The 23,410-nt window shown below is 54.2% G+C and overlaps 2 protein-coding genes across 4 annotated transcripts in view; one reads left to right on the forward strand and one right to left on the reverse strand.

Moving 5' to 3' along the window:
* Positions 1-20,851, reverse strand: LOC148838986 (CXXC-type zinc finger protein 1-like). 3 transcript variants are annotated; one of them, XM_088932165.1, is made up of 15 exons: positions 20,744-20,851; positions 17,297-17,427; positions 13,396-13,496; positions 12,732-12,859; positions 11,991-12,185; positions 9,535-9,687; positions 8,833-8,940; positions 6,982-7,169; positions 5,857-6,064; positions 4,778-4,888; positions 3,750-3,799; positions 3,378-3,474; positions 2,680-2,832; positions 1,344-1,527; positions 1-272 (listed from the first exon to the last, which is right to left on the reverse strand). In XM_088932165.1, the coding sequence occupies exons 2-14, from the start codon at positions 17,377-17,379 to the stop codon at positions 1,381-1,383; spliced, it is 1,722 nt and encodes a 573-aa protein (XP_088788291.1). In that variant the 5' UTR covers positions 17,380-17,427; positions 20,744-20,851; the 3' UTR covers positions 1-272; positions 1,344-1,380. The 3 variants fall into 3 exon arrangements, with proteins under 3 accessions (XP_088788291.1, XP_088788282.1, XP_088788301.1); XM_088932156.1 differs by lacking the exon at positions 20,744-20,851 and adding an exon at positions 18,118-18,361 and having other exon boundaries at positions 12,030-12,185; XM_088932175.1 differs by lacking the exon at positions 20,744-20,851 and adding an exon at positions 18,118-18,284.
* Positions 19,831-23,410, forward strand: part of LOC148838987 (uncharacterized) — a 15,941-nt gene continuing 12,361 nt past the window's right edge. The window contains exon 1 of the mRNA XM_088932186.1: positions 19,831-19,987. The gene's annotated coding sequence lies outside the window, so the exon portion shown is untranslated. The remainder of the gene's footprint in view (positions 19,988-23,410) is intronic.

A 23,410-nucleotide genomic window follows, 5' to 3' on the forward strand; every position in this document is an offset into this window, starting at 1 on the left:
TTTTTTCAAACTTTTTTTTTTTAATGTATTCCAAAAATTAAAAAAAGGGAAGACAAAAATCAAACGGCCTGAGAAGAAGAGAGACAGGGTGAGGGGGGCAGACATGAAGAAAACAAATGACAAAAACTGAAAGGTAATGCATGTCGATGAGAAATTTCAATATGGACCATTTCAATGCTGCGGCTCTGTGTACAAGTGTGATTAATCAGGAGCATCCCTCCTCTTCTCCCAGCTGTGCTGTGGATCTTCAACCAGGAACTCTCCTCCGACCTCTGCAGGGAATAACGGGAGAAACAAAAAAAAGTCAGATTTTTCTCTCCGTCGGTCCAGCTGTGCAGGCTGACTGGCGACCTCCGATTCCAAAGCCCAGGTTTCTCCGGAATCCACTGCCTCCGCAGGGATTGGGACTGAAGTCCTGTCGGAATCTGCTGGCCCACCCAGCCGAAGTTTGGACTCTCCGTTCACTCGGCTCCACAGATCAGGGCACGAGGTGTGGGACTCTATGCTGTTTTGGGTTCCGGTGGCTCCGCAGTGTGGAAGGCAGGCGCCCGGGATGGGTGGCATGTGATCAGTGCGTCCCAGGGACTCCCAGGTGCGTCCGCTATGGAAGGCGATTTCCAGGTTTTGCTCTGGGATTCGCCAAATGGTGAAAAGCCAGGATCACATTGCTAGACGACTGTAACCAGGTTTCACTAAGCAGTGAAGCCTGGATCACATGGCTAGCCCACTGTAACTGAGATTCACCAGCAATAAGACTAATATTGCGTGGCTAATGGACTGTACCCAGGATTCGCCAAGCAGTGAAGCCAGGGTCATTTCACTAGCTGACTGTAACAGGTATTCAGCAAGCAGCAAAGCTAGGATCACGTCATTAACCAACTGTAACCATGATTCATCAAGAGGTGACACAAGGATCTTGTCACTAGCCAACTATAACCAAGTCAGCATCGCATGGTTAGCCAACTGTAACTGGGATTCACCAAGCAGCAGAATGCCACTGGCTAAGTACCATCAGGTACATGGCTAGAATCTGTCAGTCAGGGTCCTCTTGGGCAACGGCACAGCCCGAGACCTCACAGTGATGTAGAGCTGCGCCTGCGCTCCAGTTGGTACAAACTCTCCTGTCGGCAGGGAACTGTGGAGCCTGCAGCACGTCAAACTGCATGGCGGAAATGGGCGTGACAGGGGATCACGTCCACATTGCCTTGTCTCTCCAGGAGAGCTCGGGAGGCTGATGAGTCTTAAATGATGGTTTGGACATTCCTAAAAGGGCGTGTTTGAATTTAATAAAAAAAATAAAATCAAGCTAAAAACAAAACGGGTCATCATAGTGCGCGCTTGACCTGCGTCAGCGGTCCTTGCTGCTCCTCAGGTCAGTGGTCAGCGGTCCTTGCTGCTCCTCAGGTCAGTGGTCAGCGGGTCGTGCTGGATGGTCTGGTGCAGCATGAGGGCCAGCAGGCCGGCGCGGTTGGTCATGGCCGTCCTCACATTGCGCTCCTGCTCAAACAGCTCGTCCAGCTTGTACCACTGCAAGGAGGAGGAGGAGGAGGAGGAGGAAGAGAGCAGGGGCAGCGAGAGACAGAGAGAAACGGGTAAGACAGTACAAGCAGCACTGCACTGTCTTCTGTAAGAAGTAATGTTGGGTGATAGCAGACTGGGCAGCTCATTCAACGAGCTTTACTGGCAGAGCTGACGGATTACAGTGTTGCACAAAGTGTACACAATTAACTCAACAACTACAGACATTTACAATACTAACTCATCGTAAAAGATTTACATACAACATACAACCAATAATGCTCTGTGTGGAGACAGGAGATCACACATTGTATTATTAATATTGAGAGACAGGCTCACTGTCTGTTCATCAGACTGTGACAGGAGATCACACACTGTATTATTATTATTGAGAGACAGACTCATTGTCTGTTCCTCAGGCTGGGACAGGAGATCACACACTGTATTATTATTATTGAGAGACAGGCTCACTGTCTGTTCCTCAGGCTGGGACAGGAGATCACACACTGTATTATTATTATTGAGAGACAGGCTCACTGTCTGCTCCTCAGGCTGGGACAGGAGATCACACACTGTATTATTATTATTGAGAGACAGGCTCACTGTCTGTTCCTCAGGCTGGGACAGGAGATCACACACTGTATTATTATTGAGAGACAGGCTCACTGTCTGTTCCTCAGACTGTGACAGGAGATTACACACTGTATTATTATTATTGAGAGACAGGTTCACTGTCTGTTCCTCAGACTGTGACAGGAGATTACACACTGTATTATTATTATTGAGAGACAGGCTCGCTGTCTGTTCCTCAGGCTGGGACAGAAGATCACACACTGTATTATTATTGAGAGACAGGCTCGCTGTCTGTTCCTCAGACTGTGACAGGAGATCACACACTGTATTATTATTATTGAGAGACAGGCTCACTGTCTGTTCCTCAGGCTGGGACAGGAGATCACACACTGTATTATTATTATTGAGAGACAGGCTCACTGTCTGTTCCTCAGGCTGGGACAGGAGATCACACACTGTATTATTATTATTGAGAGACAGGCTCACTGTCTGTTCCTCAGGCTGGGACAGGAGATCACACACTGTATTATTATTATTGTGAGCTGATTACATGGCTGCTGAGAGGGTACGCCGGTTTGCTGTGCTCACCACCCTGACTCGCTCCAGGTCCACCTCGGCCCTGCGCAGCTTCTCCCAGCAGTAGTGCTTGTTACACTTGCGCTTGGCCACCCGGCAGAAGTCCCCCGTGGGGTCGAAGACGTCCCTCACCAGCGGGCACCCACACACCTCGTCCGCGGGCACCTGAGGGAGAGGAGGGGGCGAAACGGTGGGACGCAGGCGGTGCAACCGCGTTCCTGTCTTACAGGCCCCTTCAGGCCAGGGGGGGCCCCATCTGTTTATTTAGGAAAACTGGGCCACTCTGTTAACTGGAACTGAACCGGAGCAGGTCTGCTTTGCTGAGCTCAGAGAGAAAGACAGCGCGATAGCGCGTTCCTGCCTCAGTGCAGAGCCGCTGACCTCCGACCTGCGCAGCACTTGCATTTCCCACTGCAGAGGCAGGAGACCTCTGGCCACGGCTGCAGCACCTGGCTCTGGATTTCACTCCAGGTCTGGATCACCTGGGAGATTAAACCAGGCCAATTAAACCGGACAAAGAAGTCAAATCTGTCTTTTCAAATCACGTCCCCCTAACTGCTGAATATCTGCATTCCCTCCTGCTGCTGTGAAAAACCGCCGCCATCTTGTACGCGACACAACTCGACATGAGTGCGGCGAGGGCGGGCCGGCCCTGCTGTATCCCCCCTGGACGAGACCCGCGTGACCCCCCACCCGCTCCCCCGACTAACCTTGGGGTCTCTGGAATGCTCTGGACACAGCACCTGCAGCCGCTTGCAGTAGGTCTTACTCTGGGGGTTGTACACGTCGCAGAAGAGCCGGGTGGCCCTGCACGCCAAGAGACAGCCGAGTCAGACGCACGCAGAGGAGGCTTGAAGGAAACAGCCCTGGCCAGCGGTGACACCGGCTTTTTGGGGATTATTTTTCACAGCTGCTGGGTGTCACTTTTTGTTTTTTTATAATTCCCCAGCTGTTACTGTGAATGTAGACAGCAACCAACCTCCCCAACACCACCACCAACACCACCACCACCATTACACCTGGGGCAGTCAGAGATTCGCAGTCGCCCCTCGGGTCTCCCGCAGGCCCGTGGCGGGTCTTACCCTTCGATGCGCGTGGGGTACATGGAGCCGAAGGAAGTCTGGCTCTCGTACTGCAGAGAGAACACAGAGACAGGCGGTCAGCGGTAGTGGACAGAGGACAAAGGACAAAGTGCCCGTGACACCAGCGACAGGAAGTCAAGAGAGGCTATTGATAGCTGCATTGCAGGAGTTGTTCCCTTACACTTGAAGACACGCTCGCCTGTCCCACTGCTACATTGCAAAAGGCTGTATTAAAAAAAACGCAGCAGTCTGCTTCATTTAGAACAATGTTGGAATTGAGACAACTCTACTTCTGTTCCATCACCAACCTAAAACTTGTGAGCAGACGCGCAGAAAGGCCAGAGCTCACATTGTAATTCACTGATAGGAGCGGTTCAGCACAGGTCGAGCTCTACAACTGTGGGTTTGAGCCTGGTTCAAGTCACTAGCCGACTGTGACTACTAAATGGTGGAATTAGCCGACCAGGACTAATAGCTGACAACACAGTGACTGCTGACAGTGGGGTCAGTGACACTTAACAGTTTACTGGCAGTAGGTGCTGCTAAAAGCCAGGGATCAGACAGAAGAACCACTCTACCCACAGAGAAAACTATCACAACCACGACTTTAAATTAATCAGGGGAAAATGCTAGATACGTCCTTTCGGTAGCAGTACCAACAAACAAAAAAAGATCAGCAATCTTTACATTTTGCTTAGCAATCGGTTATAAATTATCGATTAGCTCTCGCTCTTGGCAATTGCAGGGCCAGACGGGTGAGATGTGAAGTACAGATCAGTCTGACCGCCGAGATGAAATGCCTAAATGTTATGATGCAGGTTCCAACACAAGCTACTTGTTGCAAAGCAACTGTACAGACACTGGGACTCTCGCTCCCAAAAATGATTCACTGGAAAGCTAGAAAAGTTTTGTTCTAGGTCTATGAATACAGAAACACATTAACCAATTTTAAAAACAAGCATTACTTTCTCAAAATCATACAAAAATGCTTATGGAACAATTCTCAGTGCACCTTTACAGCCACTCACCTTGGCATAGCACCTTTCCATGTGCCTGAGCGCCACCTTGGGGTTGATGGGGTGACTGCAGGACACACAGAATATCTGCAGGTCTGTGTCGTCGCTGTCACCCTCATTCACCTGTGCAGGCACGAGCAGGAGTTAGAGGGACAGACATCGGAGCTGATCATTGAACATTATTGAAAGAAGAGTAACCCCCTCTTCCTCTTTTTCTCACGTCTGGTCCTGCGTGTCTATCAACGAAGCTGTGCCTTGCGGGCTCAGAGCTCTCCTCTCTCCTGCTTGATATTGCTTCTCATCATCCCAATCTGTAATCTTCTACTCTCTCTCCACATATATATAAAGGAAGTTTCTACAGCAGGGTATAGTTTACCCACTGCTGTATAAACTCCAGTCCCCTCACCTTCTTAACCATCTGCCTGCTCTCTGTATTCACCCCTCTCTCTAGGTCACCCCTGACCCCCTCACTTCCCCAACCTGCTGCCTGCTCTCTGTATCCCCCCTCCTTCTCTGTGGGTCAGTACCCCCCTGTCCCCCTCTCCTCCCTGACTGATCTGCTGCTTACTCTCTGTATTCACCCCTCTCTCTGGGCTGATACCCCCCTGCCCTGCCTCTCTCACCTCCCTGATTGACCTGCTGCCTGCTCTCTGAATCGCCATCCTTCCCTCTGGGCTGATACCCCCCTGCCCTGCCCCCCTCACCTCCCCGACCTGCTGCCTGCTCTCTGAATCACCATCCTTCCCTCTGGACTGATACCCCCCTGCCCTGCCCCCCTCACCTCCCCGACCTGCTGCCTGCTCTCTGAATCACCATCCTTCCCTCTGGACTGATACCCCCCTGCCCTGCCTCTCTCACCTCCCTGATTGACCTGCTGCCTGCTCTCTGAATCGCCATCCTTCCCTCTGGACTGATACCCCCCTGCCCTGCCTCTCTCACCTCCCTGATTGACCTGCTGCCTGCTCTCTGAATCGCCATCCTTCCCTCTGGACTGATACCCCCCTGCCCTGCCCCCCTCACCTCCCCGACCTGCTGCCTGCTCTCTGTATTCACCCTCTCTCTTGTGTGCCGGTACCCCCTGCCCCCCTCACCTCCTCGTCCTGCTGCACGACCTGCTGCTTGGCCTTGATGATGATGCTCTCCAGCTCGTGGAAGCGGCGCTCCATCTCCTGCAGGCGGAGCCGGGCCTGCTGCTGCTCCCGGCGGATCCTCTCCAGCAGCTTCTTGCCCTGCTCCTCCGCGATGCAGGGGCTCTGCTGCCACTGCTGGATCCTCTGCGGCAGGATCTCGTAGATCCGGCTGCGGACACATCCTTCTGTTATGTGTCTTGTCAGATCCTTAGCTGTTTGTTATCACTATAGAATCATTTGTAAATGCGAAGTGAATTGGCTGCTTCTTGCTGAGCTCTGGCAGTCTGCAGTTATTTCTCATTAAGAGCTAGTGGACAAACAGCAGGACAGAGACGCTGGCAATAACGCCAAACGAGAGGGGCGGAGCCACTGAGAGACCACCACCGCACGCACATGCGTGCGTCTGCAGCAAAACCCGCAACTGACTGCTTCAGGAGCCATTCCTGCAAAACCGCAGGTCACTAGGCCCGCTTCTCTGCAAATATCCCCTTTAAACACCCTTCATGGCGGAAGGGTCAGAGGTCAGTCACGCAGGCGGCTCCTAGGCTGTCTGTCTCTCAGGAAAAGAAGGTAGGCCTTCTTCCTGACTAAAATTTCCAACACGGTGCTGTCTTGAACCACCACCGTTTAAAAAAAGCTGGATGGTTTTTCACAGCGCTGTGGGTGGGACGGGAGAGTCATCTAGCAGACGCTTCTTGCCATCGAGACAGGAGAGCAGACCGCGCACCGACTTCTCCTTCAGAAGAGCCGCGCTTTTACGCTGTGCTACCGGAGTTAGGGCACCCCTGTTTAACCGGGATTCCCTGAGCCCGTCTGCCTATCCCGATTCCACCCGTGGAGATTCCCAGTTGAGCGATCCCCTCGGACAGGGGAAGCGCTCCGGATGGGCTTCCGGGAGCGACCTCCAGCCCTCCCGCGCAGCCACCTCGCCGGGGGAGTCGTGAACTCCGGCCGACGCTGTGCCCGCGCAAGACCCGGACGGGGAAGGACGGGGAAGGACGGGGAAGGACCGGGAAGGACCGGGAAGGACCGGGAAGGACCGGGAAGGACCGGGAAGGACCGGGAAGGACCGGGGGGGGCTCTTACTTGGCCGCCAGCTTCATGCCGCAGTCCTCGGAGCAGTACTTGGAGTTGGGGCGCGAGGCCTCCACGCAGCCGGGCCCCAGGCACTGCCGCAGGCCGCCCACGTCCCGGGACTCGGCCCGCTCGCTGTGCTTCACCCGGTCCTTGTGCTTCTGCTTCTGCTTGTGGCGCCGGGACTTGTACTCCTCCTTCTGGAACGCGTGCGCCAGGAGAGACAGGGCTCAGAGTGAGAGGAGGGCGCGGGTCCCCCCGGCGGGGAACCTCACCTCGGCGGTACAAGTCGCACTCTGGGGCGAAGGTCTCGGGGCAAAAGCACATTTCGAAACTCTATTTTCAAAAAAATTTCCTCTAGAAACTTTTAAGCATTCTGAGGTTGATAATTCTATGTTGGTCATGTCTAATCAGTAATTTTAAGAATCTGCTTGATCTTTTTGCCCTGATCTGCTGGTTTGGGGTCTGAAGCTGAGGAGTAAGTACACACTGGGGGAGTCTTGCCAGACTGTGTCAGAAAGTCAATGGAGCTGATCTGACGGCCCTACCAAACGTCCATTACGAGTTACGAGTCTTGCATAAAGTATATTCCATCCAGGAGGACCCTTCACACCCTTTTTTTAACAAATTCCCATGACTCCCCTCAGAGCCCAGATACAGATTTCCCAGTTTAAAAACAAACAGGTTCATCACCTTGATCAACAGCTGATTCTCTTGGCCGTGTACACGTGCATTGCATGTCTGTGTGCTTTCTTTCTATTGACTGCTGCTGTAAAACAAGCTGCCCCTTGGAGATAATAAAGAAGCGGTCCCAAAAAAAAGCGGTCCCCGGAGGCCTCTGCCCAAAACCGCACCAGGAGGCCTCTGCCCAAAACTGCACCAGGAGGCCTCTGCCCAAAACCGCACCAGGAGGCCTCTGCCCAAAACCGCACCAGGAGGCCTCTGCCCAAAACCGCACCAGGAGGCCTCTGCCCAAAACCGCACCAGGAGGCCTCTGCCCAAAACCGCACCAGGAGGCCTCTGCCCAAAACCGCACCAGGAGGCCTCTGCCCAAAACCGCACCAGGAGGCCTCTGCCCAAAACTGCACCAGGAGGCCTCTGCCCAAAACCGCACCAGGAGGCCTCTGCCCAAAACCGCACCAGGAGGCGACAGGGAGAGGCCAAGTTTCAGCTCTTAGGTGCAGACAGGTGCTTTGGACACATTGGATGCTGGGAGAACCCGCGTGAGAAATTTGTAGAGACGAGAAAACTTTCGTCTTTCGAAACATCTTTCGAAAAGAAGGGTGGGACCACGCGCTGAGAGGGGGGGCGCCTTCCGTTCGGCTCCGAAGGAAGCGATTTCCCTCGAGCGAAAACTGAACTATGTTAAACCCGTAACCACCGAGATCACGCACGCGTTGGAGGAGCGGAAATGCGCAGGCCCAGGGTTCACAAATTCAGGGAGGGGCGTATTACTAATGTTTACCTCACTGGAGGCTGAATCGTCAAGAGAGAGATCCCTGCTGCTAATGTACCTCAGGCTAATGAGGCAAACAGACTGAAGGAGCTGCGTAGAATTTCTCAGAGCGCAGTCGTGTGGGTGAACTGCGCTGTGGGAGGTCGGGGTGGCCTTCTCTGTGCGGCGCTCGTCAACGGAGAAAAACAGGAAGGACAATGCACGTTTTGTCAAATCACAGCACGTTTTTAAGTTGGGGGATGGCTGTACTTCATGCTCCCTAGAGACACCGATCGGAGAGTAAGGTTCTCTTGGATGCTGAAAGCACACAGAAACGCACACACAGGCAACCGGAATCGTTCGCGCCCTGGAAGGGGAGAAAGGAAGCAGAGAGTCTGCGTGCTCTTCCGGCTGGAGGAGCTCCTCACCTTCTTCTCCGACTTCTTCTCTCTCCTCTTCACGTGCTTCACCTTGACGGCCCTCTTGCGCAGCACAGGGTCGAGGAAGGGCCCGTCGTCTTCGTCACTCAGCCATGGCTGGGCAGGAGACATCAGAAGGACACTCAGGCGACACATTCGTTTCTTGCTGCACACTCTCAGTGTCATCAGTAAGGTACCTCCCCACACACACACACACTCTCAGTGTCATCAGTAAGGTACCTCCCCACACACACACACACACACACTCTCAGTGTCATCAGTAAGGTACCCCCACACACACACACACTCTGTGTCATCAGTAAGGTACCCCCACACACACACACACTCTGTGTCATCAGTAAGGTACCCCCACACACACACACTCTCAGTGTCATCAGTAAGGTACCCCCACACACACACACACTCTCAGTGTCATCAGTAAGGTACCCCCACACACACACACTCTCAGTGTCATCAGTAAGGTACCCCCGCACACACACACACTCTCAGTGTCATCAGTAAGGTACCCCCACACACACACACACTCTCAGTGCCATCAGTAAGGTACCCCCACACACACACACACACTCTCAGTGCCATCAGTAAGGTACCCCCACACACACACTCTCAGTGTCATCAGTAAGGTACCCCCACACACACACACTCTCAGTGTCATCAGTAAGGTACCCCCACACACACACAGCAAGTTACCATGTTGTGATCCTCGTATCCGGCTGCCCGGTACTGCTGGTACAGCTCCATCTCCTGCTCGTCGTACTCGTCCGACAGCGGCTCGTCTTTCGGCTCCCCGTCCTCCTGCTCCTTCAGCTGCTGGAACTCGTCGTCGCGAACACGCAGCATTTTCTGCAGGGCAGCAACACCTGTTCAAACCCTCTTCATTCATTTACAGATCTCGGCTTTTCACCCTTCTCACCCTGATCCCTCTTCCTGCGGTCACTCTCTCTCTCTCTCCCCTGTGTGTGTCCCTCCTGCGGTCACTCTCTCTCTCTCCCCTGTGTGTGTCCCTCCTGCGGTCACTCTCTCTCTCTCCCCTGTGTGTGTCCCTCCTGCGGTCACTCTCTCTCCCTCCCCTGTGTGTGTCCCTCCTGCGGTCACTCTCTCTCTCTCCCCTGTGTGTGTGTCCCTCCTGCGGTCACTCTCTCTCTCCCCTGTGTGCGTGTCCCTCCTGCGGTCACTCTCTCTCTCTCTCCCCTGTGTGCGTGTCCCTCCTGCGGTCACTCTCTCTCTCTCTCCCCTGTGTGCGTGTCCCTCCTGCGGTCACTCTCTCTCTCTCTCCCCTGTGTGCGTGTCCCTCCGGCGGTCACTCTCTCTCCCTCCCCTGTGTGTGTCCCTCCTGCGGTCACTCTCTCTCCCTCCCCTGTGTGTGTCCCTCCTGCGGTCACTCTCTCTCCCTCCCCTGTGTGTGTCCCTCCTGCGGTCACTCTCTCTCCCTCCCCTGTGTGTGTCCCTCCTGCGGTCACTCTCTCTCCCTCCCCTGTGTGTGTCCCTCCTGCGGTCACTCTCTCTCCCTCCCCTGTGTGTGTCCCTCCTGCGGTCACTCTCTCTCTCTCCCCCGTGTGTGTGTCCCTCCTGCGGTCACTCTCTCTCTCTCCCCCGTGTGTGTGTCCCTCCTGCGGTCACTCTCTCTCTCTCCCCCGTGTGTGTGTCCCTCCTGCGGTCACTCTCTCTCTCTCCCCCGTGTGTGTGTCCCTCCTGCGGTCACTCTCTCTCTCTCCCCCGTGTGTGTGTCCCTCCTGCGGTCACTCTCTCTCTCTCCCCCGTGTGTGTGTCCCTCCTGCGGTCACTCTCTCTCTCTCCCCCGTGTGTGTGTCCCTCCTGCGGTCACTCTCTCTCTCTCCCCCGTGTGTGTGTCCCTCCTGCGGTCACTCTCTCTCTCTCCCCCGTGTGTGTGTCCCTCCTGCGGTCACTCTCTCTCTCCCCCCTGTGTGTGTCCCTCCTGCGGTCACTCTCTCTCTCCCCCCTGTGTGTGTCCCTCCTGCGGTCACTCTCTCTCTCCCCCCTGTGTGTGTCCCTCCTGCGGTCACTCTCTCTCCCTCCCCTGTGTGTGTCCCTCCTGCGGTCACTCTCTCTCCCTCCCGTGTGTGTGTCCCTCCTGCGGTCACTCTCTCTCTCCCCCCTGTGTGTGTCCCTCCTGCGGTCACTCTCTCTCTCCCCCCTGTGTGTGTCCCTCCTGCGGTCACTCTCTCTCTCCCCTGTGTGTGTCCCTCCTGCGGTCACTCTCTCTCTCTCCCCTGTGTGTGTGTCCCTCCTGCGGTCACTCTCTCTCTCTCCCCTGTGTGTGTGTCCCTCCTGCGGTCACTCTCTCTCTCTCCCCTGTGTGTGTGTCCCTCCTGCGGTCACTCTCTCTCTCCCCCCTGTGTGTGTCCCTCCTGCGGTCACTCTCTCTCTCCCCCCTTTGTGTGTCCCTCCTGCGGTCACTCTCTCTCTCCCCCCTGTGTGTGTCCCTCCTGCGGTCACTCTCTCTCTCTCTCCTGTGTGTGTCCCTCCTGCGGTCACTCTCTCTCTCTCCCCTGTGTGTGTCCCTCCTGCGGTCACTCTCTCTCTCCCCCGTGTGTGTGTCCCTCCTGTGGTCACTCTCTCTCTCCCCCCTGTGTGTGTCCCTCCTGCGGTCACTCTCTCTCTCCCCCCTGTGTGTGTCCCTCCTGCGGTCACTCTCTCTCTCCCCCCTGTGTGTGTTCCTCCTGCGGTCACTCTCTCTCTCCCCCCTGTGTGTGTCCCTCCTGCGGTCACTCTCTCTCTCCCCCCTGTGTGTGTCCCTCCTGCGGTCACTCTCTCTCTCCCCTGTGTGTGTCCCTCCTGCGGTCACTCTCTCTCTCCCCTGTGTGTGTCCCTCCTGCGGTCACTCTCTCTCTCCCCTGTGTGTGTCCCTCCTGCGGTCACTCTCTCTCTCTCTCCCCTGTGTGTGTGTCCCTCCTGCGGTCACTCTCTCTCTCTCCCCTGTGTGTGTCCCTCCTGCGGTCACTCTCTCTCTCTCCCCTGTGTGTGTCCCTCCTGCGGTCACTCTCTCTCTCTCCCCTGTGTGTGTCCACTCTTACCTGCTCTATCTCCTGCACACCTCACTCCCTGTCTCTCTCCCTCACTCCTGAAGAAGGCTCTACAGCTGAATCCCTCTGTCCCTCCTGTCTATTTTCCAGCGTGGAACTGACCTTCACTCGTGCCCGGCAGCCTTCCTGGAAGAGACTCACCCTGGCCCGGACCTCGCACTGCCGCAGGCGGCACTTCTGCCTGATCTTGTTGGGGCCCCCGAACTTCTTCATGTCCTTGCAGAAGTCACACTGGGCACAGTCCTCCGTCCTGCGGCACGGCTCGCACTCCCCGCACATCCGGGCCGAGCGCTTGATCTGCAGGGCAGAGGGGTGGGGGGAGAGAGACAGGCGGTCAGAGGGGCGAGACAGGTGGCCAGAGGGGTGGTCAGAGGGGCGGGGGGAGAGAGACAGGCGGTCAGAGGGGCGAGACAGGTGGCCATCTTCTCTCAACTCACAGTCAGAAGGGTTGGAAACAATAATGGTGATTTAAACCAATTTATTTAACCAAAAAAGGTTGCAAAAAACGGTGAACCCGGACTAAATTAATCTCCCCATGACGACCTGATTTCACTTTCCCAAGAGAAATATATCTAAATATTTCCAAATAAAAATATTTCTGTGTAGACCGTGTTTGTTTTATCCCTAATGACCAGACTAATATACATCTGACTAAGTAAATCTATTTCTTTAATTGCCCCCCCACTGTTGACACAATGTCCGCCGTTCTGAAAAAGTGCAACCGGCATCTAACAGAAGAGATGTAAGACAACAGAGGCTAAGCGGTCCATGCACGTTAGACCTGTAACCTGGTTCATCCATAACGAACAAGTGGAAACAAACAGGAGACGTGAGTGCGCTGACCCTTGACCCCCGCCGCCGGTCAGTCTTGAAGTCCGGAGTGCCGCGCTGCTTCTCCAACCGGTCCAGCTCCGCCTCCTTCTCCCGGCTCTTCTTGAGCCGGTACTTGATCTCCAGGGAGGAGTCCTTCTCTGAGGAGGGGGAGAGAGAGTCACACTGACTGACCAACACCCCTCCTCTCGGGCAGTCAGGCAGAAGAGAGCTGACCAGTGACAGCAGCGTGATCCAGTCCAGGTTTCACCAGGACTTACAGCAACAGCTGCACTTCCAGCCCGTGACCTCAGAGAGAACGTGCTCGTACGCCATGACGTTAACGTACATCTGCCTTTCGGCACCGGCTGTGCGGTTCGCACACTGAGATCGGCCTGCAGCTCACGGCAGAACCCGGAATGGACCGCTCTGCTGTGCAATACGAGACAGGTCTGTTTCCCCACAGTGTCTTCTGAACAATCCGTAACACACAACCAAAATGTTGAAAAAAAATCTTCCAGCCTGGAGTCCCGGATTTCTAAATTACTTTCTGTAACCTGGATAAGCCGTGTCCCTTCCCATGACTTCACAACACCGGGAACCTGAACTATACACAAGGGCAATAACACGACAGATACAGAAACGACTGAGCCCCGAGGGAGAGTCTCCCGGAGAGAGGAGAGGCGCAGGTCCTCACCCCGGCACTTCCCGCAGTACCACTCCCGGATCGCCTTGGCCATCTTCTCCGTCACGTTGATGCAGTTGCCATGGAACCACTCGTTACAGCGGTCGCAGCCGCTGCAGATGAGGAGATCACGCATGGCACACACAGGCGGACACGCATGCACACACAGGGCCATCACACGCACACAGACGGATACGCGTGCACACACAGGGCCATCACACGCGCACAGACGGACACACGTGCACACAGACACATGGCACACACAGACGGACACACGTGCACACACAGAGCCATCACACGCACACAGAAGGACACACGTGCACACACAGGGCCATCACACGCACACAGACGGACACGCGTGCACACACATGCATGGCACACACAGATGGACACGCGTGCACACACAGGGCCATCACACACACAGACGGACACGTAGACACGCAGACACGCAGACACGCAGACACGCAGACACGCAGACACGCAGTCCAGATGCACAGGAGAAAGAAAAGAAAACACCAGTGCAACAGTCAGAAACAAAAATGTGAGCTCAAACCCTTACACCAGACGTGACGAACCCTGGTCCCCCAGGCCAGCAGACTGTATAGGTCACCGCTAAGTCACACATTTCTCAAGATTAGTCAAAATTTCACAGTAATGAATAGAGCAGGAAATTTTGAGATAATATAAGACCAAATCACGTTTCTCTCAGTCTCCACGGACCACAGTATTGTTAATTGATTAATTATTACATTAATTATTACATTGATGTTACAAAAGTCTAAAGACCTAAAAGACTACCTGACTGGGGCTCTCCAGGACCAGGCTTGGAGACCCCTGCCTGACACAGTGCACAGTACCAAGCTGTGTCGTACAGTAAACCTCTGTATAGACCTGCACTCTAACACTGTGCACATGGCCAATATTCTGTTATAAACTGTTCCATAGCTGTTCAAAACTTTTGACAATACCCTTGTAACACAACTCGCCAACAAAGCCCATTTTGAATTCTCAATCTCACCAAGCACAACTAACAAAAATAACACAACTTGACTCGCAAGTTTATGTTTCTTCTAGACTTCCTAAGATATTGAAAAATATGCAGCGTGAGGGGTGGAGGGGTGCGTCAGGGCTGTGCAGCGTGAGGGGCGGAGGGGTGCGTCAGGGCTGTGCAGCGTGAGTGGCGGAGGGGTGCGTCAGGGCTGTGCAGCGTGAGTGGCGGAGGGGTGCGTCAGGGCTGTGCAGCGTGAGTGGCAGAGGGCTGTGTCAGGGCTGTGCAGCTTGAGTGGCAGAGGGGTGTGTCAGGGCTGTGCAGCTTGAGTGGCAGAGGGGTGTGTCAGGGCTGTGCAGTGTGAGTGGCGGAGGGGTGTGTCAGGGCTGTGCAGTGTGAGTGGCGGAGGGCTGTGTCAGGGCTGTGCAGCGTGAGGGGCGGAGGGCTGTGTCAGGGCTGTGCAGCGTGAGGGGCGGAGGGCTGTGTCAGGGCTGTGCAGCGTGAGGGGCGGAGGGCTGTGTCAGGGCTGTGCAGCGTGAGGGGCAGAGGGCTGTGTCAGGGCTGTGCAGCGTGAGGAGCGGAGGGCTGTGTCAGGGCTGTGCAGCTTGAGTGGTAGAGGGGTGTGTCAGGGCTGTGCAGCGTGAGTGGCGGAGGGGTGTGTCAGGGCTGTGCAGTGTGAGTGGCGGAGGGCTGTGTCAGGGCTGTGCAGCGTGAGGGGCGGAGGGCTGTGTCAGGGCTGTGCAGCGTGAGGGGCAGAGGGGTGTGTCAGGGCTGTGCAGCTTGAGGGGCGGAGGGCTGTCAGGGCTGTGCAGCGTGAGTGGCGGAGGGGTGTGTCAGGGCTGTGCAGTGTGAGTGGCGGAGGGCTGTGTCAGGGCTGTGCAGCGTGAGGGGCGGAGGGCTGTGTCAGGGCTGTGCAGCGTGAGGGGCAGAGGGGTGTGTCAGGGCTGTGCAGCTTGAGGGGCAGAGGGGTGTGTCAGGGCTGTGCAGCTTGAGGGGCGGAGGGCTGTGTCAGGGCTGTGCAGCGTGAGGGGCGGAGGGCTGTGTCAGGGCTGTGCAGCTTGAGGGGTGGAGGGCTGTGTCAGGGCTGTGCAGCGTGAGGGGCGGAGGGCTGTCAGGGCTGTGCAGCGTGAGTGGCAGAGGGCTGTGTCAGGGCTGTGCAGCGTGAGGAGCGGAGGGCTGTGTCAGGGCTGTGCAGCTTGAGGGGTGGAGGGCTGTGTCAGGGCTGTGCAGCGTGAGTGGCAGAGGGCTGTGTCAGGGCTGTGCAGCGTGAGTGGCAGAGGGCTGTGTCAGGGCTGTGCAGCGTGAGTGGCAGAGGGCTGTGTCAGGGCTGTGCAGCGTGAGGGGCGGAGGGCTGTGTCAGGGCTGTGCAGCGTGAGTGGCGGAGGGCTGTGTCAGGGCTGTGCAGCGTGAGGGGCGGAGGGCTGTGTCAGGGCTGTGCAGCGTGAGGGGCGGAGGGCTGTCAGGGCTGTGCAGCGTGAGGGGCGGAGGGCTGTGTCAGGGCTGTGCAGCGTGAGGGGCGGAGGGCTGTGTCAGGGCTGTGCAGCGTGAGGGGCAGAGGGCTGTGTCAGGGCTGTGCAGCGTGAGGAGCGGAGGGCTGTGTCAGGGCTGTGCAGCGTGAGTGGTAGAGGGGTGTGTCAGGGCTGTGCAGCTTGAGTGGCAGAGGGCTGTGTCAGGGCTGTGCAGCGTGAGGGGCGGAGGGCTGTGTCAGGGCTGTGCAGCGTGAGGGGCGGAGGGCTGTGTCAGGGCTGTGCAGCGTGAGGAGCGGAGGGCTGTGTCAGGGCTGTGCAGCGTGAGTGGTAGAGGGGTGTGTCAGGGCTGTGCAGCGTGAGTGGCGGAGGGCTGTGTCAGGGCTGTGCAGCGTGAGGAGCGGAGGGCTGTGTCAGGGCTGTGCAGCGTGAGTGGTAGAGGGGTGTGTCAGGGCTGTGCAGCGTGAGTGGCAGAGGGCTGTGTCAGGGCTGTGCAGCGTGAGTGGCAGAGGGCTGTGTCAGGGCTGTGCAGCGTGAGTGGTAGAGGGGTGTGTCAGGGCTGTGCAGCTTGAGTGGCAGAGGGCTGTGTCAGGGCTGTGCAGCGTGAGGGGCGGAGGGCTGTGTCAGGGCTGTGCAGCGTGAGGGGCGGAGGGCTGTGTCAGGGCTGTGCAGCGTGAGTGGCGGAGGGCTGTGTCAGGGCTGTGCAGCGTGAGTGGCGGAGGGCTGTGTCAGGGCTGTGCAGCGTGAGGAGCGGAGGGCTGTGTCAGGGCTGTGCAGCTTGAGGGGCGGAGGGCTGTGTCAGGGCTGTGCAGCGTGAGTGGCAGAGGGCTGTGTCAGGGCTGTGCAGCGTGAGGAGCGGAGGGCTGTGTCAGGGCTGTGCAGCTTGAGGGGTGGAGGGCTGTGTCAGGGCTGTGCAGTGTGAGTGGCGGAGGGGTGTGTCAGGGCTGTGCAGCGTGAGTGGCAGAGGGCTGTGTCAGGGCTGTGCAGCGTGAGGGGCGGAGGGCTGTGTCAGGGCTGTGCAGCTTGAGGGGCGGAGGGCTGTGTCAGGGCTGTGCAGCGTGAGTGGCAGAGGGGTGTGTCAGGGCTGTGCAGCGTGAGGGGCGGAGGGCTGTGTCAGGGCTGTGCAGTGTGAGTGGCGGAGGGCTGTGTCAGGGCTGTGCAGCGTGAGGGGCAGAGGGGTGTGTCAGGGCTGTGCAGCGTGAGGGGCGGAGGGCTGTGTCAGGGCTGTGCAGTGTGAGTGGCGGAGGGCTGTGTCAGGGCTGTGCAGCGTGAGGGGCGGAGGGCTGTCAGGGCTGTGCAGTGTGAGTGGCGGAGGGCTGTGTCAGGGCTGTGCAGCGTGAGGGGCAGAGGGGTGTGTCAGGGCTGTGCAGCGTGAGGGGCGGAGGGCTGTGTCAGGGCTGTGTGGGTGACAAGAGTGTCGGGCGGTGATGCGCAGCAGGAAGAGGCCATGAGCTCTCACATCATGAAACAGTTGATGTCGGGCTTGCGGCAGATGCAGTAAACCGGCGCGTTCTCTCCGTTCTCCCCGTTGTCGCCCTCCATGCTGCTCTCGGCCCCAGGGGCCTGGTCCAAATCCGACACCTCGCTGTCCTGCAGGGAGAGAGGAGGACCGGTGACCGCGCTGGATTCCCCTTTCCGCTCGACCGCCGTGAGACTGAGGGAGAGGGCTGGCAGAGCTCTTGCAAATGGTCAGCCATGAGCCAACCAGAGCCCCCTAAAGCAGAAAGCCGACCAGCGCTCTTTGCTCGCCGGTTCTGTGACGGGTGAACAATTACAGGGCTACAGCATCACACCACCTGTGCGACTGCACACGAAACAAGCGTTAACGTTACTTTGTTTCTAATATCTGACAGTTATTTAAACGTGAACAGCTCGGTCGCTCAGCTAAACATCGCTTCCAGCTGCTATGCTACCGTTCCAACCGGCCAATCAAAGCTGCCAACAGTAATCCTACACAATGCCTGATCCGAAAGCACGGCCTTTTCTAAATGTGAAACAAAACACGGACCAAAAGGAAAATAAATGAGCGATGCGTTCACGGGCACTAACGTATAATGCAGCTTTTCAAGAGGAAATGACTCCCCGGTTGCAGTCATGCTGTGATCTACTTTCAAGACGGGTGGAAACTCTCCAATTTAACATTTAACAAAGAAGGGCGACCTGGTCGTTTTAGGTAAAAAAGAAAACATTAGCTTTAAGAGCGGAAAAAGAAACGTGTTTTTCACAGCTGCAACTACAGAGAAACGAATCGTTTCAAACTATGAAGCTCAACCACCTCACCATCGCAGGAAACACGCAGGGCCGCCTCTTCCTTCTTCGGATAAAGAGTAAGAATGATGAAGTAAGGCTATTAGCAGGTAAAGAATAACCAATAAAAAATAATAAACGTCGCAAAAATCCCCCCCTTTCACTCAAAATAAACACAAAACGGGCTGTCCCGACAGCCTCCTGACTTCCGCTTCCGGTTCAAACCACCCGTCTCTCCACACAGACGTACTGCCAGACTGCTCGTTTGGAGAACCGTCTGTGTCACATATATCAATAGAATATACTCCTAAGGGGAGAACAAAAAGTGTTTTTTTTTTTTTACAGACTGTGGTTTATGATTTCTATTCTGGCGAATTAACATGTTTCTATTTTTCTACATGAAGACTAGGCAGCGGTAAACACCGCCCTCTAGTGGCCGGAGGGTGTACGACACCAGAGACTGCGGGACCGCTAGGCTGCGCCACCTGGTCGCCTCCGCTCGGCCGAGCTGTCGGACTGGACACTGGCCTGGGACAGCCGGCAGGCGGCCATGACCACATAACATAAACGCTAATTGTGTGCAGAGTAGACTAAAGCACATTAATGAGCAGAAGGACAGGAAGGCGAATAATTATCATAAGTGTTCTTCTTTTTTATTAGGATCCCAGTATGAAACGCAAATCTAAAAATCTGCTTCTCAGCTCTAGATGTATTTTCTTGCTTGTTTGTGTGTTTATACAAAGACGCCTTTTCATATAGGAGTCCCATCTGAAAGTATTTACAGTTTGTACTATTCTTGTGTATGGTATGACCATTCTACTGTTCTGTTACTGTAATAGGACTGTTCTACTGTACTGGGACTGTAGCCCCTATTGTAACAGGACTGTTCTACTGTACTGGGACTGTAGCTCCTACTGTAACAGGACTGTTCTACTGTACTGGGACTGTAGCTCCTACTGTAACGGGACTGTTCTACTGTACTGGGACTGTAGCTCCTATTGTAACGGGACTGTTCTACTGTACTGGGACTGTAGCTCCTATTGTAACAGACTGTTCTACTGTACTGGGACTGTAGCTCCTACTGTAACAGGACTGTTCTACTGTACTGGGACTGTAGCCCCTATTGTAACGGGACTGTTCTACTGTACTGGGACTGTAGCTCCTATTGTAACAGGACTGTTCAACATATTACTGTAAATTGTAAAAATGTATAATATTTATTTATAATATTAATATTTATTTATAATAAATATTGTTACATTACGCGATGTGTAGGTTAACTGAACATTCAGTACAAGCGGTAAACACAACACCTTTACGTCAGAGAATTGTGACCCACATAAAGTTCCAAATTGAGTCCGCAGTGAAGATACAGTCTTGTACATAATTCCTACGAACTGGGTTATTCCACTGTAACCCTGGAGCCACCAAGATGAATTAATAGCTTTCGAAGATTCAAAACAGAAAGCTGTCTTTACCGAAATGATGAATTACAGTCCTTGCTGTGTGTCGTGCAGAAATCAGCAGTGCTATAAAGAGGATCGTGAGAATTCAGCCGCAGTTTGAATTTGAATCTGAAATCTGAGCGCCGAGCGAGAGAGGGAGAGGAGTCGGAGAATGTGTCTGTGTGTGTGTGCGAGAGAGAGTGTGTGTGTGTGAGAGCGATAGTGTGTGTGTGAGAGAGGGACGGGCTCTGTAAAAAGTTCTGGTTGCCGCCTGGACTGGACACAACAGTTAACCTGTTCGGACGGTTTTCATCTCACGCCTAACCGCGCGGACACCGGACGTGGCACTGACCGCTCAGATTCCTCAGTTCTCGTTTTTCAAGAAACACAATTCGTCCTGTTTTCTCCTCCGCTGTTAGACGCTTCCACGGTCTAAGACTGGCTCTAATTACGCTAAGGTAAGATCGTGATGTTTTACGGATTTAACGCGCGACAGATTAAACAACACATTACAGAGATTTTAGCTGTCGTTTTTGTCAGCCTTGACTGTGGTAAATTGTGCATCATAACTTGATATTAAATCATAATCTGTATTTTATATAGCCCCTTTTGAGATACACAATCTTTGGGCGTTTTGCCATAAGATAATCAACAAAAGAGTCATAAACAAATATACTTTTAAATATATAGTATTGAAGACATAAGTTCTTATACATCCTCTATATATTTTGTTTGTTTTCTTAAAAATTTTGTTTAGCTTAACGTTTTGAGTTTTAAAAGTGAACGTAGTATGCCTGGAACTGACACACAAAGATTTCTAAATATAAAAATAAAAAATATATTTCCTCCGTGCGTACTTACTGTACACGTTCGCCCTAAGCGTCGGCTGTAACTGAAAATGCTGCAACACTTTAAAATGCCAGCTCCCCTGTGTGTAGACGGGTATGGTTTCTTATTAAAATCTTCCATAGAGCCGTAACCACCGGAGGGACAGCCCGGGGACCCGACACTACCCTGGCACACGAGTAAACACAGAAAACGATTTCCACGAACGCTTGTTCTGTTGGGTCAAAACTCGTGGGGGTTGGGTCAGTCGCGTTCCTCGGGGACAAAATTGGAATTCTAATCGAGTTGTGCTTTTCAGCGGGGGAGTTTCGGATTCCCACTTAAATCGGGTAATTTTCTTAGGAGGAAAAAAAAAACCGAGTTCTTACTTAACTGTCTAGAATGAGTCATCAATTCCCCGGCGGGGTTCCCGCTGCCCGGAGACAGGCGGGTCAGCGCCGGTCCGTTCGGGACGCGGAACGTGCGTCTCTGCGGGGTGTGCTCGGGTGTCGCTCTCAGGGACATTTCAGAGGGACGCGGCTGGACTGAATCGGGTGCCAACAGCTTCCCTGCGCCCCCCTCGCTCGGTTAGTGCCCTCTTCAGTGAACAGCAGCGGTCTGTAGTCTCCAGCGTCGCGGCTTGGGACCCGGGCAGTGCGCTCGGCCTTGCCGGGGGAGTGTTTGGAGAAAATCCTGTCATGTCCCGTCATGTCGTGTAGAAATGGCGCGTCTCTCGATTCCTGGTTCCGAGCGCCCGCTGGCCTTAGAGTCGGAGGGACCATGGAGGATATCAGAGGTATGTTATTCAAATCTGACCTTTAATTAATGACAGGCCAAAATATTACCTTCGATCAATGGCGAATCGTTAACCACTGATTCGTTTTTTGTTACCTCAGCGGTCCTGAAATGAGGAGGACTTCAGGGAGCTGGTCCTGGGTTCGCAAGAGGCCGAGACACGCCGGTGTTTAACGGTATTACATTAGCAGCGGTGTGACCCGCCGAAGCCCGGGTTGGCCCCGGTCTCTGTAGGCGACGAGGAATCTGCTGGTCTCGGTTGTGGAGTTCTTGCTCTCCCTGTGAATCAGGACCGGTGTGAAACGAATCTGAGTTGAGGTCCAGACGCGTTGTTTCTCTTTCCACCGCCCGCACCGGAACAGGCCTCTGTCGCGACCCGGCAACGGCACCGCCGAGAAGCCCTGCTGCCGTACGGGTCCGTTCGGGGCGGGACCCGGACCGGACCGCGTCACAGTTGTTGTTGTTGTTACTGTTTTTTAACTACAGCTGTTATTCCCAGCTCTGTCTATAAGTCTATAAGCCACACGACACTGTCCCGTGTAGAGGCGTACACCGCGTCTCTGTCAGGTGTACCGGTTCTTCCACAGCGGGGATCTGATGCGGGAACAGATCCGATTTTCCGGGGTGTCTGGCTGGAAGAATACGGGGGCACGGGGGTGACCAGCGGTGCATGACCGTTGTTCGGGGGGATACCTCCACTGACCTGCTTTTCGACACTTCACATTTACAGCCAACAGGCCCGAGACCGTGGGCTTGCTCGTCAGGGAGTCGTGCGGAAATGGAAATCGCCGCACAGTCAGGGTAACTCGCAGGGGGCAGATGTACAGTAGCTGTGATTTTTATGAACGGACGAGCCCGGAGGCAGAAGGATACAGCGGCGCTGGGGAGAAGTTTATACCCCGAGCGAAGCCCAGTCTACAGTCCCACGAGCAGTTCGCACGCTGACGCACTGCTACAGTTTGTGGTGAACGAGTGTTTTAGCCAAGGTTAAGACCGCGTTTCCAACCATGTGACTTTATTTATTTTTTTGCACGGGGTTTTTGGTGATTTTTATTCCCGAACAAATCAGCAAAGCGTAATTATTAACATCGATTCGTTAGCTCAGCAAAATAAAAACAAAACAAGAACACGGTCCAGCGTTTGATTAACAGCTGGGGTCGACCGGTGTCTTACATCCCCCGGACAGAGTTCGGAATTGCTGTCTTGTTCTGCTCCGAGTATTGTAAAAAAAATCACCGATCAACCGCAAACACGCAGAAGAGCACTTGAAACCGAGGCCAGGAAGGACGTCTTTACACACAGGGTTGTGGGAGTCGGGAACAAACTCCCCAGCCGTGTCGTTAAAGCCGAGGCCCCGGTGGTTTTAAAAACATCTGGACGAGATCCTCAGATCAATTCGGAAACTGGGCTCCTCTGATTTGTACCTTTTCCTGTGTTCTGAACACAAGCCGTGCGGAGTCGACATTTTAGTTCGCCAGCCGAGCTACGACTGTCTCGTCTCACATGTGATTAATCCAGTTCATCCAGTAAAAGACGTGGGGTTTTGTTTTGTTCTTACTGCGCTCTGACATTACTCAGAAAGTCCGAGCCCGGAGACTTTCAGGTGTCTATGAGACGCTGACACCCGGGGGAAAGGGTTTTAATGAGGCGTGAGGTGAGACCCGCGCAGCTCCGGCGCAGATCAACCGAGACGGACGCGTGTCCAGCCCGGCGCGCGCCGAGTCCAGTCCACAGATCACCCTCAGTGTACTCTGTTGGCTCTTGCTAGAGATTTAATACCTTATCTGTGAAAAAGAACAGTTTTAATTTAATCGAATTTAATGGTTTTAAAGAGAGAGCGCTCATGGTCCTTTGATCCTTCGAGTCGTGTTAAAAAAACGTTTTTAAAGGATTCAAATTAAATTCAAAACGAGAATGATAGGATTTCTATAATTATAAGTTCTGATTTGGGGTTAGTTAAACCCTTTTTTAAGTAAATGTTGAATTCTGTGTTGCTTTTTAATGTCTGGATCCCACTAGAACACACTAGTGACTTTATTTTTTTTATCAGGAGGGCTTTGGAAATAAAATGTGTTTGCAATCTAAAAACAAAACAAAACATGAGTCATTTCGAACCCCGCGTTATTACTGCAAACAATGCTGGACATCATGAAAAAAAAATCCCCAACAAATCTAGCCAAATAAATCATTTAAAACTGTACTCGCGAATTGATCTGATGACATTTGGCTTCGGAGCGGCACCACATGTGCGACTTGCGCGC

The sequence above is a fragment of the Atractosteus spatula genome, chromosome 2 (assembly GCF_055471065.1).
Source record: "Atractosteus spatula isolate fAtrSpa1 chromosome 2, fAtrSpa1.hap1, whole genome shotgun sequence".
Lineage (NCBI taxonomy): Eukaryota > Metazoa > Chordata > Actinopteri > Semionotiformes > Lepisosteidae > Atractosteus > Atractosteus spatula.

Excerpts from the sequence above, each read along its gene's own strand:
- LOC148838986 (XM_088932175.1), bottom strand. Across the intron at positions 3,475-3,749 it reads TACCCCACGCGCATCGAAGG|GGCCACCCGGCTCTTCTGCG; the intron begins GTAAGACCCGCC and ends CTTGGCGTGCAG. Across the intron at positions 1,528-2,679 it reads ACCTGGAGCGAGTCAGGGTG|TGGTACAAGCTGGACGAGCT; the intron begins GTGAGCACAGCA and ends TCCTCCTTGCAG.